At 37.4% G+C, this 19,169-nt stretch overlaps 1 protein-coding gene across 1 annotated transcript in view; it reads right to left on the reverse strand.

Moving 5' to 3' along the window:
• Positions 1–19,169, reverse strand: part of DCHS2 (dachsous cadherin-related 2) — a 335,304-nt gene that overhangs the window by 66,013 nt on the left and 250,122 nt on the right. Inside the window, exons 8-10 of the mRNA XM_072621307.1 lie at positions 11,452–11,609; positions 9,551–10,391; positions 7,676–7,915 (exon numbers count right to left, since the gene is read on the reverse strand). Coding sequence (XP_072477408.1) covers positions 7,676–7,915; positions 9,551–10,391; positions 11,452–11,609 — 1,239 coding nt within the window. The remainder of the gene's footprint in view (positions 1–7,675; positions 7,916–9,550; positions 10,392–11,451; positions 11,610–19,169) is intronic.

Below are 19,169 nucleotides of genomic sequence, written 5' to 3' on the forward strand. Positions count from 1 at the left end.
TATCTTTGGGCAAATCAATTAGCCTCCGAGGGTCTTTGTTCCCTCACATATAAAAAGAGAGAGTTGAATTAGATAACTTCGAAAGTCCCTTATAGCTCAAGGACAATGATATTTTGGTATATTCCATGAATCATCTTAAGTGAAACAAATGTAATAGGGCTTGGCCAAGAGCAAGCTGTGTACCATTCTATTGGGGAACAAGCATTAGATGATCAGTTGGGAAATTGATTTGCCATGAGGTGAACCAAGTCTTTCAATTTCTTTGTCTATAATGCAATGTGTTTGTATGAAAAGTCATTTTAAGGAGGAAAAAGGAAAGCAGAAACCAGGTCAAATAATAGAGGAGCATCCATCCCACCTCACAGAGCCAACTGGGAGCAGATTCTCAATATAAAGAAGATTAATGGACATTAGTATTCAATTGTACTTGTAATCCCTCATCCATGAAATGTATATGAGATTGTTTCTCTATTCATTTGCTATCTGTTTTAATCCCAATTAAATATTTTGCTTTTATAATGCATGTCCCTTGGCTGGTCTCTTAGCAAAGATACATCCTGATTTTCAAAGTCATCTGCTGATCTTGAATGGGAACTCAAGCCAAATGAGGACCAATTCTTACCTGAAAAAACCCAGAAGTCTGTGTAATCCCAGAGTTGAACCATCCACTAACTTCACAAAGATTCAACTGTTTTCTACACTTTAATAGCACACATTTGTGTGGACTAGACTCTTATCTTTTACTCTTTTCACCAGGCTTTGAAGCAGAACTCATGCAAATTTTTGTCATTGATATTTGACATTAGCAACTTCTAGTCTCTAATAACCTTTCTTGTTCTCTTTTTTTGCTTCTTCAAACCTTATTCTTCCTCTCCTATGCCATAGAAAATGCAGCCCAAGATTGGCTGGGGTAGGTCTCAGCAGACTTGTAGAACTCTGCAGTGTGGCCATCAGCCTGAGGCCATTCCCTTTTTCATGGTTTGATCATAATTCTTGAGCCACATGGTTTGCTGCTAAATCCTTTGTTTCTTCCTGCTTCAAATTGGTACCCTGGCATTGGCCCATGCTCTTGCTTCTCTGACTTTTCCTGGCTCTTCAAGCAGCGCTTTGCACATTTTAAAGTGATATATGAATGTGAAGTATTCTTATTCTAAAAAGACTACTCCACTACTTGTGGTTTTTCATTAGGTGGGATCTTAAGCTGCCTTTAAAAAAAAAATCAAACAAAAAGCCTCTTAGGGCTGTAGTAACAACCCTTGTTTCTTCTTTCTCCACAAATACCTCAGAGTTGTCACTTAGAAAAGCTGGCCCTAAGAGGGCACGCTATTTTCTACCCTTACTTCCTCGCCCTTGACTGAACATACTTCTCTCCTTGATTGCTCTTTGATTTTCTTTATTCGAAACACTGGTGTTTTTCTTCTATTTTTAGTGGATTTGCTATCTCATAATCTGGGTACTCCCTCTAGTGGTGCAGATTACTAGCCCTCCAAATCTGCTCATTCTGTGAGACTCTCATCCATGAATTCTTATAAATCTGCCATAGGGAGTCAACCCAGTCTGCACCTATAATGATTCTTCTTCGAGGGGTGTCTTTTTGTCTACCTATCCCCATCCCTCCTTCAGAGCACTCTCCCTCCCTCCCCTGAATCATTCTATCTTTTCTGGGCTGGGGTCACAGCGGCCACTCAAAGACCCACTCCCACTACTGAACAGAGCACAAGAACACTGAGCTGCTCTCTTTCTTACCTGGGCCAGTTTACCCTTCCTTAGGCAGCTTGGTGGTTCCCTAGGCAGCTAGGTGGTGTAGTGGATAGAACACCAGTGCAGAAGTCAGGAGGACCTGAGTTCAAATCTTACCTCAGACACTTGACACTCACTAGCTGTGTGACCTTGGGCAAGTCACTTCACCCTAGTTGCCTCATCCTGGGTCATCTTCAGTCATCCTGATGATTATCTGGTCAATGGATTCAGATGGCTCTGGAGGAAAAGTGAGGCTGGTGATCTGCACAGCCCTCACTCAAAACAAAGTCAAGTACAAGTCGTATCATCATTTCTCTGATGGCATGGTCTTCTTTGGCAACGAAGGACTAACACACACACTGGTTCCCTAACCTCTAGGGCTCACCATATTGGTAATCAATTTAGTGTGGACACCTAATTGGCTTAGAGCTCACTGCAGCTCAGAATTCTTGCACTCAAGAGATCCATTTTCCTCAGCCTTCATGGTAGGAGGGATCACAGGCATGTGACACCACAGCCTGATTTTAGGCCTCTTAATATTTAATCAGCACCAGTGCAACTCATATAATTTACTCTTATTACCTTCCATCTCCATTTTTGGTTATCCATCACATTAACAACTTTTATGCTACTACTTGCACACAATTTGTCATTTTCAATACCCTGTTTCCTACTTATAACCATTATACATTGCTTCTTTGCCCTTCAGGTGACTTATAATTGATTCTTCAGAAACTATTATATTCAACAACATGATATTCATCAGAAAAATACTAGTTTTCAAACAGTGAGTTTTAGTTTCAAGGAGAAACTTGGGGGTCAATGAGAGTGTCATACAATTTCTTCAATGAAATTTAACATCTCTCATCATTAAATCTAGACCAAACTTATTGCATATCTTTTTGTTGTTCAGTCATTTTCAGTTGTGTCTCACTCTTCATGATCCCATTTGGGGTTTTCTTAGCAAAGATACTGTAGTGGTTTGCCATTTCCTCCTCCAACTCATTTTATAGATGAGGAAACTGAAGCAAAGAAGGTTAAGTGAGTTGCCAGGGTTACACACCTAGTACATGTCTGATTTGAATTGGGGAAGATGAATCTTCCTGACTCCAGGTCTGGCACTTTATCCAGTGTGCCACCTAGCTATACTTAGAGTTAGGACTCAGGGTCAAATCCTGTTTCTTTTTCCTTTTACTTACTACGTGGGTCACCTTGGTCAAGTCACTACCTCTTTAGTCCTTAGTTTTCTCATCTATAAAATAAGGAGTTTGGACCTAATTACCTCTAAGGTTCCTTCCAGATCTAAATTTATGACTCTCTGATCCTAATGTGAATAAAGACACAGGAACAAGAAAATGCAATGCATGTACAGAGACTAGGAGACCAGTATGAGTGTAATAAAGAATAATAAGGCTAGAGATCAATGATGGCACCAGACGATGGAGGCAGCAGGAGGGGGCTTAAATACCAGGAATAAAAGGAATCTTACCTTTATGTGGTAGGCAAAAGAGATACACTAACAGGTTTTTAATAGAAGTCTATCATAACAACTTTTACATTTCCCCTTCAAAAAGGACTTTCTCATTCTCCATAAATATCTTCTGTCAAATTGCCAAGGTTTTGATAAACTAATTTTGAACATTATCTCTGCATGATCAAGAAGGTGGTATTTCTCATTCTACCCATCCCAGTTTCTATTCTCCCTTACATATCAATCTTGTCCCTGGGTTACTTTGATTTACTAAATATATTCCAGATTGCTAGGGTGTGTGTTCGTCTTTTGTTGCCAAAGAAGACCATTCCATCAAAAATGATGACATGACTTACACTTGACTTTGTTTTGAGTGAGGGCTGTGCAGATCACCAGCCTCACTTTTCCTCCAGAGCCATCTGAAGATGACCCAGGATGAGGCAACTGGGGTGAAGTGACTTGCACAAGGTCACACAGCAAGTGAGTGTCAAGTGTCTGAGGCGACATTTGAACTCAGGTCCTCCTGACTTCTGCACTGGTGCTCTATCCACTGCACCACCTAACTGCCCCAGATTTCTAGTATGTATGTCTAAATAAGCTATTATTTGATTTTTTATATTTTCATAAACTATTCTAAATATTTGGCTTTATCAGTTACCTTTTAGCTCTTTCCCCTCCTATCTTCCCTTCTTGAAACCCATTCAAATATCTCTTTTCCTTGCTCTCCATAGAATGCTTCCCTGACAATAGTGATGTAAGTTCCACTCCTTAAATAGTGGTTCTCTTTCACATTTCTTGAGAAGAAGTGGTACTTCATTTTGCCAAACTTGACCTTTCCCCCTTCTCAATTCATATCCATCTAGGATTCCTTTATGGTACCTGACCTATGGGCAGTGTTATAATATCTGCTTTTATTCATGGCAGTAGGCATGGCTTGGATTCACAGAGCACTGTGTAAGTTTGTCTGAGACTAAGAAATATAAGATTGGCTGAGTGAAGAGATCTACCTACACCACTTCCAATCAGCCTATAATACCTAGAAATCTTTGCCTCAGTAACAAAAAAAAAAAAAAAAAAAAAAAAAAAAAGGGGTTTTGATACAACTGATCTAGTAACACAGATTAGCATCTGATCTGCTTAAGAAATGGCCCCTGAGTCCACAGAGGCATGACAGAGATGCTATATAACAAAGCAGATATTCACTGAAACGATAAGCTCTCTGTGCCACAGTGGACCATAGTATAATCCTAGCTGCTTCACAGGGCTGGTATGAGTGAGACTCAGATGATATAAACGGCAAGGAAAATCTCTTGCATGCCTTAGCGCATTGCTCTTATGCTTAGAGGGCACTTTCCAGATATGTTTATGGACACTGCATGAAGACTCTTAGACTCTGAGTCAAAGCTCGACTTGACTTAGAACCACCAAAAAACTAATGGGAAAAAATAAGGCTTTTGGAAACCATTTCCTCCCCTTGCTAAGTTTCTTAGTGGAATCACCATTAAGGGTTTTTATTTTTAAAGCAATATTGCCTTTTTTTTCCCTGATACATTCTTCAGGGATTTTTTACTGGGATCAGACACAGATCCTGGTCAAGGAAGAGAACTTGGCTCCAGAAATCTTACCCTACCTAAACTGAGAATAAAGCTTCCATTATCTACTTCAGTACACCTGAATGGCATTCAAAGACACCTTCAAAGTGTCATTTCAATTTAACACTGGTTTAGCACCTAAATGGTGCATAGATTTCTTCTATCCCTATTTGTTGGGAATTCTTCCCTTAGGTAACTATAAGGCTATAAAGGATATTTTCATAGATTGCAATTTTGGCCTTGATGTCTTCAGTTACAACCTACTGATGTTTCATTTTTTTAATTCGAGAAGAAACTTCTGTTGAAAGAGTTGTGAGCTACACACCAAAAACCTTCATTGCTTCAATTCTATGAATTGTGGGCACAAAAAAATACTTCTGAAATATTCTATTAAAAAAAAAAACATGATATTGTTCAATACTATAAATACATTTTGATTTTTTTTCAAAGTGAGGAGGAGGATCAAAAAGGAAGGGAAGTAAAAGGAGAAGGAAAAAGAGGACGAGGGAGAAGAAGGAGGAGAGGAGGAGGAAAAATACAGGGAGGGAAAGGGAAGAAGAAAAGGAGGAGAAGGAAGACAAGGCAATTCCAGAGCCATAAAGTGAAGGGAAAATTGAACAAAATCACCATTATTTTATATAATTATGACTCCACCCAGCAGAGGAATTTTATATAGACAACTGTTTGCTAACCATTAGACTTAGTTTAAATGAAGATAAGGATGGAGTCATGAAATGTTTGTATAAAAATGGGCAATTCATGGTGTTTTATTTTTGCATGTTAGAATGCAATTCTACATGAATTTTACATGACTTGCTGTATAGAGTTCACCTTGCAAAATGCTAATATTTAGGAGTTTCTGTGTTACCCTTCATCTAAGTAGTATGGTAAGGCAATGAAGGGTTATCATAGCAATGCAATAGCTCTTAGATCTTGATGACTGAAGCAAGAAAAACTCTTTGATCATGCTGCCCCACTCTGGTCAAAAATGAGAAGTGCACCTGAAAAACATTAGTTTTAATCACCATTGTAAAAATATTTATAAGTGATTCTGACTTTAACTATCTGCAAAGTTGTAAGAATTCAATACAATTTCAATATAGAATCTATCCCACATTTATGCATAGTATTGAAATTACTTCCTACAAGCTCCACATTTCAACTTTGTTTACCACATTCACTAGAAACATGAAAAGAAGTCAAATAGAGTAGCAAAGAATTAAAGGGCAAAAAAACTTTATCTATTTGTCCAGAATATCAAAATGATGTAGCAGAAGCACCTAGGAGATTTTAAACATATGTCATGAATTCAGAAATTGAACTAACATTTTGAGTACAGCAGAAATATTTCCAGTGTTATTTTACCTTGCAATAATAGGGCATTATGTTATATAGGTGTGCAATGTATTTTATTATATATAACAATTGGAAAGAAAGAGACTGGTGTGGCTGTTGCCATTTTTTACTGACATTCACAAATGACGCATATCCAATTAATGACAAAAGCTGCATATTCTATTATTTATTTTGATTACTATTATAGCATATAGGTTGTAGCTATATTTCAAATAATATAAACTTTTACAGAACTCTAATTCATGAAAGATGAGAGCCATTTTATTGGTAAGTATTTTGGGGAAAAAAAAGCGATTCCAATTCCTTTCCATTTTGAGTGTCTATTGATATGAAAGCATTTTCCTGGGTGTAGCATATAAGAGCTAAAAGAATAGAACCCTCTTTGTCTTCTGAGATTGTTTCTTTAACTGTTAAATTCTAAAAGGAAAGAAGAAATAGATTGTCTATACTTCCCACGGTGCTTATCAAAATTTAATCAACAAATATAAAAGTTCCTAGCATGTGCAAAACATTAAGCTAAGTACTGCAATAAAATAATCAGACAAAAGAAATGGTGTCTTATGATACATCTCCATAGGAAAAGGTAAAGAAGAATGTCCACTAACTTTTATACCAGTGGACGATTAGGTATTTTGAGACTTATGCTTTCTAACCTCCTTTCATACGCACAGCAAGAAGCAGTGAGTAGAGCGCAAAGCCTGGAGTCAGGAAGACCTGTGTTCAAATCCACCTTCTGACACTTACTAGTTGTGTGACCCTGGGAAAGTACCTTAACCCCATTTGCCTCAGTCTCCTCATCTGTAAAATGAACTGGAAGAGGAAATGAAAAATCACTCCAGCATCTTTGCCAAGAAAACCTCAATAAGGAATCACAAAGAGTCAGACACCACTGAAAATGAATGACCAATAACAAATGTATCTGCTTGAATTAGAATGTTCTCCCTCCTCTCATTTCTTCCTATTTCAAGAAAACAAAATCTTCCTCTAAACCTTAGTTGGGTGCCACTTCCTCTGAGAAGCCTATCTCCATATGAAAGTGTTCTCTGCTTACTTAAATTTGCCAGAAGCACTTTGTCTGGATTTGTTATTATTTTCATTTTGTTCACATTATACTCCATGTTGTATTAGGTTTGTCTGGGAACATATTCTTCCAGACTATAAGGTTCTTGAAAGTAGGAATTGTGACCATTTTTGTTTTTGTATCACCTTAATCATGCAAGTGCTTTGTTTACCCTAGGAATTTAATAAAAAATGTTTTTTTTTAATTGAATGGTAAAAGAAAACCAGAACAGCTAGAGTCAAGTGATTCTGTTTCCTGGCCCATGTTTAACTTTCAATTTAAGCCAAGTATCATTTTCTGAGTCTGCATTTTGTATATAAGCTATATTTTGGCTCTCCAGAGAATGAATGAACAGTGTCTTTCAGAAAGCCATTCCCAGACAGTTAAACTATTTTTCTCTAGAAACAATGTGTGGCTCCATAATTTACGCCAAACAAGTAAAGGGAATGAAATTACCTGAATCTCTGTCCACAGCTTCCACCTTGGTAACATACTGCCCCGGTCGTTGGTTTTCAGCAACTGTAGCTTCATAGAGATGTTGCTTAAATTCTGGTGCTTCATCGTTTATGTCAAGGACATAAATGGTCAAGGTCTGTGTTGTGGAGAGTGCCGGCAGGCCATCATCCAGTGACAGGAGGGTCAGTATATGAAAGGTTTGGGTTTCATAGTCCAAAGGACAAATCGTTGTTAACAAGCCTAGGTGGAAAAATTTTAATGATAAAATTGTCATCAATATTCCCAAAGGGGCAGGAAGTTTTCACAATTCATCTATCTCACTGGGACATTTTGATGAAAATTCATTCAGGCTCTGCAATTGTGAAGGAGTAGTGAGGGGAACCCAAACTAATTTGAAATTTTGATAAATGTTCATGACTGAAGCATAGATATGATATGAAGATCTAGTCCAACATAAAATTAAAGGAAAACATGCACCTTCAAGAATTCATCTAATTCAGAGGTTCTCAATCGTTTGTTTGTTTGTGTGTGTGTGTGTGTGTGTGTGTGTGTGTGTGTGTGTGTGTGTGTGTGTGTGTATGATGGGCACCTTTTTATCAGTCTTACTAGTAAAGTCCGTCTCAGAAAAAAACTTTTTTTTAATTCAATAATTGAAAAAAATTGCTAAGCATCATTTAGAGATTAATGAAAATAAAGATACATCATTTTTCCTGTCCAAGTTCACCAACCCCCTAAAATTGATTCATGGACTCCTTGGGGGTTAGCTCCAGGTAAAGAATCCCCAGTTCATCTCTCTCCCTACCCATAGACAGGGCTATAATTAAACCACCCAAGACATCTAGCTTACATTCTTCAAAGACCTCCAGGGTAATAGAAGTCTAAATCAGTATCTCAAATGGTACTCACGATTACTACAGGTTAAATTTATATCCTGCCTAAATAAGCTGGTTATTGAGAATGTGAGTCTGGCTCTGGTCTTCTGAAATTCTCAGCGTTGCATTACAGAATTATGTTCCCTTTGTACTGCCTATCTGTTAACTGCCTCTTTTACTGACAGTAAAAAGCAAAGACTTTATGAGGAAGACAATAAACTTCATGAATAAAACATGGTTGAGCTTCTAGCCCACTCTTGTTTTCTAACTACCCATATGCTGAAAGTGTGATAAAGATTTCTACTGGACAACTGCACCCAGATTCCCAGGATCAAATGTTCCTTTGGGGTGGTATTTTCTTCCATAAACAATTCAACCTCCTATGAAGTTTTATTCCAAATAATTGAGGAGGAGGTTTTCTGGTTTAGGGTTCTAAAAACCTACCTTTGAATAATTATTCCTCTTGAATACTTTTCCCACTTTATAGCCTGGAACCATTGAAAACCCTTCTGCTAAGTCTGCTTATGAGAAATATGAACCTTGAGAGAGAGATAAACCTTTCACACATGAATGTACTTGGCAATTATCATTTTATGTACCAGAAAAATGCCTAAGCAATTGAAAAAGCATCACCACAGTCAAAGATCCATGACACCTTTTGCTGGAACATCTCTCTCTCCTCTTATTTCTTTCTCCTCTTCTCTTTCTGTCTCCCTGTGTCTCTGTGTGTCTGTATCTATGTCTCCCATATGTCAGCCAGTCTATTGATTTGGTAGCGCTTTTCTACAAAAGCTATCATTTTTGTCAATTTGTGTTTGCTGAAAGGAGTAAGGAGGAAACAGTAAGGAGAAAGAAATACAAATGATAATCATTTAAATTTTCAAATTGTAGCTCTCACATCTTCATAACTGTAATTTCAAAAGAATACATGAAAGAAGTTTAAAAGTATGAATTTACCTGGTTAAATGTAGGTTAAAATTAAAGTCATCATATTCCACCCTACCTGATATCTCATCCAACATGAAGGTTTTGTTTTCATTTCCTGAGAGAATGTGATATGTGATTCTTGCATTCCTTCCTTCATCTGGGTCCTTAGCAACAATGTGATGAACCAGGGAGCCTATTTCTTCATCTTCTGAGATATAGGTAATATCAGAGGACACAAAGCTAGGACTGTGGTCATTGACATCTAAAATGACCACCTTGGCTGTCATGGTTCTCAGTCTCCGGTCTGTTACATTCACAGCCTGATCTGATGCCGTCACTGTCAAGATAAAGGACTGAATGGTCTCCCTATCCAATGGGGATGCAGTGACTAATGTGCCATAGGAGGGGTGGATAAGAAAAGGATTTTCACCAGGGCTGTTAGTTTCAATGAAATACTGTACTTTGCTGTTTAGAAAACTGCCATCTCCATCTTTGGCATTGAATGTGTAGACCAAGGTACCTAAAGAAACATTCTCCTCTATGCTGATCACTATGAAATCATCCTGGAAAGAAGGGGAATGATCATTCTGGTCTTCCACATCAATACTAAGGAAGATGGTGCTATTCAGTGCAGGATTTTGGCTGTTATCTTTTGTAGTCAGTCTAAGAAGATAGTGAGAGGCCATTTCATAGTCAAGCTCCCTGGAAAGAAATAAGTCCCCTGTTGAGCTGTCAATCTCAAAATGGATATCCTTGTCTTCTTCAACTATACTTAACCGTAACTTTCCATTATGCTGTTGTAGATAATCAGGGGACTTTTTCAGGCTCATTATTTTTGCAGGCTTAAAGTTTTCTGGTATGACCAAATGCTGAATATAACGAGAAACTGACGGCCTCTCTTTGGAGAGTGGAATCACCTGAAACAAAAATACAGAAAATCTGCTAGGGTTTTTTTTTTGTCTCCATTGTTCCATTTCAACATTAATTTAGAGGGTGATTCATCAGAGAAAGTCAGCTCTTTTTATATTACATCTGGGCAGACAGCAAAAAATGTACAACACATAGTAGGTAAAGCCACTGCAGAACTTGCACTGTTCAGTTTGTTCCAACATCTGAAATGAGAGTTTAGTGAAGTCATTCAAAGCTTAAAAATATGCTAGAGTCTCGTGATTTCTTCACTGGGAATGTGGGATGACTAGTGCCTCTTTTAAAGTTACCCAAAATTATCCTTAATCCCAGAGGCCAATATATATGACAACATCTGTGTACATTTTAAGTATCATGTGTTTTTGTTTGTCTGAAACAAGAGACTTGAGGAATGATGATAGACGAGTTTTTCCTAACCCACACATCCCTAATCAATAATGAATTGGATTTGGAAACTGAGCTCTCAGGGACTTATTTTCCTTTTGCCTTTGTATTAATGGTAATTACATGCAAGCTCAAAAAGAATCTATTTATTCATACTCCCCCCCTTTTTTTTTTTACTGCTTTTTGCTGATTTTATTTTTTTCCCTCTAAGGAGACTACTCGTAGCTCATTTGTTCACCATGATTAAAGTAAAATTCAAAATTGCAAGTCCTAGAGTGACTTCTGTAAAACTTCAAGAAAAATAATAAGTAATGGAATTTATTATGTAGATTCTGTTTGTGTGCAGCTTGCCCTCCACAGGTCTTTGGGAGTGGCAAGTATACTTTTAGAGGTAACCCAGGAGATGTTTTTTGCACAGAAACAGCTGCGAAGATTTCTTAAACCATACAATGCATAAGAAAACTTTTTGCAAAGATTTTCCAGGACAGTTAACTCTAAAAATGTATCTCCTTCCTAATTCATACAATTGTTGTCAATATCAAGCTGCACCCATCAAGTGTAACGAATGAAATTCTCCCTTCAAAGAACACAAATAATTGCCTCCTGCTCATTCCGTTCACTGGAACAAGGAGCAGTGAGGCCAAAGATCTATGAAGAAAAACCTACCTGAATGTAAATGACTGCATGTCCTTGAAGAGAAGGCATTCCTTGGTCACTTGCCACAACAATCATTCTGTAGTGTGGCCTATGGTTATATGAGAGTGGGGTCGTTGTTCTTATTTCCCCACTGTTGGCATCAATCTTAAAGTGATCTGAACTCTCTTCTAAATGAAAACAGAATCAAGACTCTAATGTTAATTGACAAGGACAAAAGAAGAGATCCATTTGCCCAAGTGTACCTCGCCTTTTCAAAAATGAACAGGCCTTAAATACTATACTGATCTAGTATATATATAAAAAGAGAATGATGGTGATAGAGTTACAAAACAGCAAAAATGAATTTTTTAAAAATCCTGCTTGAAATTTGGAACTTGCAACAAGCCAAATAGCTCTGAGAAATACTAGCATTATAGATGACTTAGCAGCACAAATACCATTATTAGTAGATTTTTAAAAATAATTTTCCTTTATTTGTGATGCTTTTGTCAATGAAATAAGATAATTGTAGACATCTTTGTGAATATTTTGCTGTTTGTGTTACACACACATATCTCCAGCCATCCGGCTAGCTAGCTAGCTATCCTTCTATCTATACATATCTCTCTCTTTTCCCTAGAACTTTTCCATGGAGAATTTCAGCAAATGACAGAGGAATTCCCAATAGATGGTGAGGTCTTCCAGAAGCTCTTGTCTGGTTGCATCAAGCCCCAGAACACTATAGAGAATCCTCAATGAGATCTATAATCATTTAATAATTCAGCCTATTTGCAGAGGAACAAGTGACTAGAAAAGAGTAGACATTGTCTAGAGTGGTATGCATTTGAATGTTCACCCACAGAGCTGGTCCCTAAGTGCATTTATCTCCTCTGGACACCGCTGACAGAGAATGAACTAAGTACAAAATTAAACAGGAGGGGGAACGTGGTTTGAAGTGTCCTTGGAAAATTGGATAGGGCTTTTACTGATCAAAAGTTTCTTTCTGAAACAAAGAATTATCTTTTTTCATATCAACATTGGGATACTGGGAGGAAAAGGAGACACATAAACAGAATCAAACTAAGGAGTTTATAAGACTGTGATAGTGACATCCAGGAACCCAAAAGTCCTAGCATGTTCCTGAAATACCAAAGATTAAGGAGAAACTATGTCTGAGAGCAGAGAGGTAAACTGCAACACCATGATCCCAAGTAGACATCTACACTAAAAGTTATAGCTACCGTATTCTAGTTCTAAGGAAAGAAAGAGAGCTGGTGAGATCTTTTTCCCTGTATGACTCTCAGAGAAACTGTTTCTTTTCTGCTGAGAAGTGGGAACAAAGTTTCATTCATTTGGGAGTAAGCAATGAGACTTACACAGGATTATAAAATCATAGATACTTTTTCTATTGTTTTATAATTCTTTCTCAATTAAATATTCTACTATTTTAATAGATGCTTCCTGCCTGGTCTATGAATAAGGTGAAAACTGAATTTAGATAAGCTTTGGACATTCCCAAGAAACTGAGTGGGGGCTCAAGCCATATGAAATAAATTATAATGATCCAAAATTCCCACATTGAACCCCAATCAGAGTGCATCTAGAGTTAAGTGGAAAATGGGTTACAGAAGCATTTTAAAATTAGATAATGTAGAAGAAATTCCATTACACTAACTATAATCCTACTGGTTCTTTCCGTAAAAACAAACATTGTTTTCTGCTTCTGAAAAGCACAGCTGTACTAAAAACCGTATATTTCCTAACATGCATCAATCGTTGGGAGATTAAGAATATAAGTAGGTTTAATCCACTGCTTGTTCTAGAGATTTGTAACTTAAATGATCTCTTATTATTCCCTCCTAGAAGTCAATCACACAAAACCAAATACAACATATCCCATAGCACTATGGTAGTGACTGCAGTCAATTCCATGAAAGGATTGCAAGAGTTTCATTCCTTCCCTTTCAGGCTGAGAAGTAATTCTACTTTATGATAGTTGGCTTTTCATTCTTTCCTTGCCAATGGAAAGTAAATAGTCACAAGTATAGACTGAATGGCCCATGAACGTGAGCTACAGCTAAGAAAAAAATAACAACCAGTGAGGAAACTTAGAGTGAAGGTGGTATTGGAAGCATCAGTTATGTTCTCTTGCACAATCTCCCTTCAATCACATTTTAAGCTGACCAAGTCAGTCATAATGGTTTAAAAAATATTAAGCATGGAAAAAACCTCATAAATCCTCTGAAATAAAAAGGCAGAGAATAAAAAGCAAATGCCATGGCCTCTATACTCTTCCCTTCATACCTACCTGTCCCCAACAAAGCCTCACTGTTTTTTTAAAAATTTATTTATTTTTCGCTTTCAACATTCATTTCCACAAGATTTTGAGTTCCAAATTTTCTCTCCATCTCTCCCCTCCCTCCACCCCAAGACACTGCATTCTGATTACTCCTTCCCCAAATGTGCCTGCCCTTCTATCACATCCCTTCCTTCCCTTATCCCCATCTTCTCTACTTTCTTGTAGGGCAAGATAGATTTCTATACTCCATTACCTGTATTGCATATTTCCCAGTTGCATGTAAAAACAACTTTTAACATTTGTTTTTAAAACTTTAGGTTTCAACTTCTCTCTCTTCCTCCCTCCCCATCCATCCCCACTGAGAAGGCAAGCAATTCAATATAGGTTATGCATGTGTAGCTATACAAAAGACTTCCATAAAAGTCATGTTGCGAAAGACTATCGTTCCCTCCATCCTATCCTGCCCCCCCCATTTATTCTATTCTCTCTTTTGACCTTGTCCCTCCTCAAAAGTGTTTACCCTTCTATCATTCCCCCATACCCACTTATTCCCTTCTCCCCTACTTTCCTGTAGTGTAAGATAGATTTTCATACCAAATTGAGTGTGCATGTTATTCTCTCCTTAAGCCATATGTGATAAGAGTAAGTTTCACTTTTTTCCTCTCATATTCCCCCTTTTCTCCTCCATTGAAAAAGCTTTTTCTTGCCTTTTTTATAAGAGATAATTTGTACCATTACATTTCTACCTTTCTCCTCCCAATATATTCCTTTCTCACCCCTTAATTTCATTTTTTCAGACATCATCCCTTACTATTCAACTCATCCTGTGCCTTTTGTTTATACATGTATAATCCTCCCAACTATCCAAACACTGAGAAAAGTCTCAAGAATTACAAATATTATCTTTCCATGTAGGAATGCAAACAGTTCTACTGTAGTAAGTCCTTATGATGTCTCTTTCTATTTACCTTTTCATGCTTCTCTTGATTCTTGTGTTTGAAAGTTAAATTTTCTATTCAGCTCTGGTCTTTTCTTCAAGAATGTTTGAAAGTCCTCTTTTTCATTGAATGATCACTTTTCCCCTTAAGCATTATAGTCAGTTTTGCTGGGTGGATGATTCTTGGTTTTAATCCTAAATCCTTTGACTTCTGAAATATCGTATTCCAAGTCCTTCAATCCCTTAATGTCGAAGCTACTAGATCTTGTGTTATCCTGATTATGTTTCCACAATACTTGAAATGTTTCCTTCTGGCTACTTGTAATATTTTCTCCTTGACCTGGGAGCTCTGGAATTTGGCTACAACATTCCTAGGAGTTTTTCTTTTTGGATCACTTTCAGTAGGTAATAGGTAGATTCTTTTGATATTTATTTAACCCTCTGGTTCTAGAATATCAGGGCAATTTTCCTTGATAATTTCTTGGAAGATGATGTCTAGGCTCTTTTTTTGATCATGGCTTTCAGATAGTCCTATAATTTTTAAATTATCTTTCCTAGATCTATTTTACAGGTCAGTTGTTTTTCCAATGAGATATTTTGCATTGTCTGCTTTTTTTATTCCTTTGGTTTTGCTTTATAATTTCTTGATTTTTCATAAAGTCATTAGATTCCATCTGCTCCATTTTAATCTTTAAGGAATTATTTTCTTCAGTGAGCTTTCAGATCTCCTTTTCCATCTGACCAATTCTGATTTGGGGGGCATTCTTCTTCTCATTGACTTTTTGGATCTCTTTTGCCATTTGGGTTAGTCTATTTTTTAAAATGTTACTTTCTTCAGCATTTTTGGGGTCTCCTTTAGCAAGCAGTTGACTCGTTTCTCATGATCTTGCATCACTCTCATTTCTCTTCCCAATTTTTGCTCTACTTCTCTTACTTGATTTTCAAAACCCTTTTTGAGATCTTTCATGACCTGAGACCAATTCATATTTTTCTTAGAGGCTTTGGATAGAAAAGCTTTAACTTAGTTTTCTTCTGTTTGCATGCTTTGGTCTTCCTTGTCACCAAAGTAAGATTCTATAGTCTGATTCTTTTTCTGGTTTTTACTCATTTCCCCAGCCATTTACTTCACTTTTGAGCTCTTTGTCAAGGGAGTTATCTGCTTCCAATGGGGGTGAAGGGGTGTACTGTCAGCCACTTGATCCCTCCACAATTTGTGGGCCTAGCGCTCCAGAAACAGTGGCTGCAGTTGCCACCGCTGCTGCTATGGTTGCCTCAGCTTCCTTAGTCCCCTTCTCCCTCTGCCACCCTGGGGCTGGACCACTCCACTCTCCCACATTTGTTCCTTAGGCTTTTCCCCTGATCTTCCAATTTGTCCTCGGCATTTTGGGGTCCTGAAGTTTGGAAACTGCCACAAGTGAGAGAGATTCACTCTCTCCAAGGACTGCTCAAGTCCTGTCTGTGCCTGTGTGGGCCATGCTGAACTGCGCCCTGCTCCCTGCGTGGTGTGATAGACACTTCCTGGCTACCTTCCAAGCTGTCTTGGGCTGAAGATTTTCTTCACTTCATCATTCTGTGGGTTCTGCAGATCCAGAATTTGTTTAGAGCCATTTTTTACAGGTATTTGGCTGGGCTTGGTGGCAGCTCTCTAGAAAGTCTGAGCTGTTACTCTACCTTCTTGGCTCCGCCCCAAGCCTCACTATTTTTATAACAAATCAAAGTTTATTGCTAACATATTTAATCCTAAAAACCCAAGAAATATAGGCAACTTTGTCAGGAAATGACTTTAAAAAGTTACTGCTCATCTGCATATGGAAATATAGTACATTTTGAGAAATACAAAAAGAAAATTTCTCTACCCTATTTGATCACAAGTAAGTCAACTGAGAACTGAAATTATAATGGAAAAAAAAGACTAATCAAAAAGCATTTATTAAGCATTCACTATGTGCCAGGCACTGTCCTAATCTAAGTGCTAAGGGTACAAAGAAAGGTAAAAACATGGTTCCTATTTCAAAAACCTTGCATTCTAATAGCGAAGGCAAGGGGTAACAACTATGTTCATTTTATATGCATACAAGATACATACAGTGTAAATAGAAGGTAAACTTGGAAAGATGGTCATGATGTCCTCATTAGGTAACCTGGTATACTATCTGGGGGGAGTACTTTTTTGCAAAGAAAGGTATAACTTAGGGACTCAATATATATGATGCTCAGCCATCTATCTTTAACTTTACATCTTTTGATTTGTAAAGGATTTTTCTCTGTGTTTTGGCCACATAAGTTTTGTATATCCATATACACATAGATATGGCTGACAGGGAGGTAAGAAAGGATATCTAGAATCTCCTCCCCCTACTTTTATCCAAGGGAAACTTTGATTCCTGTCAGGAGCAGGGGCAGGACCTTAGGACCAGTGGCTGGTCATTCTGCACTCCTCTGAGAAAGGCTACCAGGATAGAATTTTATCTGCTCCCTTAAATATTGTTAGTCTGGGAAAATAATTTTTAGTTTCAAGTTAAGTTAATGTTTACTGTCTCTTAATGAGGATGATGTGGGTCAAGCCAGGTTTGATCCCCTTCCCACCAACAGGTATTTGCACAATGAACATGCTTAGCACATAGCAAAGAAACCTATTTTTAAAAGTCAATAGCAAAAAGAAATCAAATAAAATCTACAGATGAGAATATATACCAAATTACAAACAGAGTGAATGACATCCCATTGGGAACAAGAAATCTCAGCTCAACCAAGAAAGAAAGTCTGAGATCCCATCCAAGAAGAAACTTCTTAAATGCTCTAGTGTACTAAGCTGGAAATGGGGACATGAGCAAAGTGCTGGATTCTCTATGAGTTTCTTCACAGGGTCTTTGTTTCCCTTTAGGAACTTGAAGAGAGTCTGGAATCAAGTCTCTTCCCTCTTAAATGTAGAAGCCAGAAGACTAAGATCTTGCTTCTCCCAACTCTGACCCTTACACAGATACAGAGAATTGAGTTAGAGCAAATGAACTTTGAACCATGAGATGTACATACCTATCACATATGCATGAACACATGCACACATATATGAATGTATGTGTGTATGAAAATTATATGTGTATGTGTGTATATACATGTGTACATATGTAATTTTCAGATATGATATTCAACAAAGTTATATATTCCCTTTAGAATTCCCAGAAACTTAAATATGTTTTCTGCTTATATCACAATGGTATGTATTGAGAAAAATGTAATCCTTGCCTCACAATATTAAAATGACTTATGAAAGTTAGAAGATTTCTGTTTTGACATAGAAGGCATACTATCATTTTTTTTCCATTAAGTTTTCAAACTCCTTCCTTTTTTCCATTACGCTTTCAAAATTAAGGTCATTTCAAATGAGTACAAACATAATTACAGTAAAGTCATATTGCATACAGGAATTAGGTTCTAAATTATGGTGAAAGTCATATGCGAGCAAATTATCATTGAAAATTCCTCAAATTGCCCATCAAGTACAGTACAGTCACTATCTTGAAAACAATTGTAGTTGCAGTGGGGCAAGGATTTCTTGAGAGAAGGCACTGGATATCTAAGGGCTAATCAAGCTAAAAGGATTGCAATGGATACAATTTAATGCAAATATTGTTTTTCACAATACTTAACTTGTCTATTGATCAGGAGAAGGGTAAGAACTAGAATTAATCAAGTTAAAAAGGGGGGGCGGTAAAAAATATCCATAAAGAAAACAAATGGTGCCAGAGCAGGAGGGGGGGAGGTGTTCCAGAAAGGACTTCACTCAACATTGATTATATTAAAATGTGATCACACCATTACAAAACTGTTCCTTCTTCAAGTTTCACCATAAAGAAGGATGAGACAAAAGGCAGTCAAAAAGAACATTGAAGGGGTGTTCTAACTGACTGGGAATGCTAGGAAAGATTATTAAGGTTATCCTCAGTTTAAAAAGAATGAACAGATTCTGAGTATGTTGGTAAGGATATTCTAGAAAAGAGTTTTTAACTTGTGATTCCTCAACTTTTTTTAATGTTTGATAACTATTTCAGGAAAATTACTTTCCTTTATAGTGTTAGGTATTTTATTTTAAGCATTTAAAAATATGATTCTAAGAAGGGACTCATGGGTCTCACCAGTCTGCCAGATGGGTCCATGACACAAAGTAGGCTAAGGTCCCCAATTCTAAAATCATACTCATCACAGTTGAGTATGCCTCACCTTCTGAAGCATTTGGGAACCACAGTGGACTGAGGGATAGCAACAAAAATGGAATAACCGGAGAGATTGCTCATATAATTTCAAATGTTTTTCTCTTCTCTTCCCTCCCCTCCCTTCCCCTTCCCTTCTCTTCCTTTCTTTCCCTTCCCTTCTTTTTCTCTTCTTTTTTCTTCTCTCTTGTCTCTCCCTCTGCCCTTTCCTTCCCTCCCCCCATCTTCAATAGAACATACAAACTGCAAAATCTGTCAGCCTTCCATTTCTCCTAAAGACTTCTGGTAATCTCTCCATAGTAAT

This window comes from Notamacropus eugenii, chromosome 6, assembly GCF_028372415.1.
Source record: "Notamacropus eugenii isolate mMacEug1 chromosome 6, mMacEug1.pri_v2, whole genome shotgun sequence".
NCBI classification, from domain to species: Eukaryota; Metazoa; Chordata; class Mammalia; order Diprotodontia; family Macropodidae; genus Notamacropus; species Notamacropus eugenii.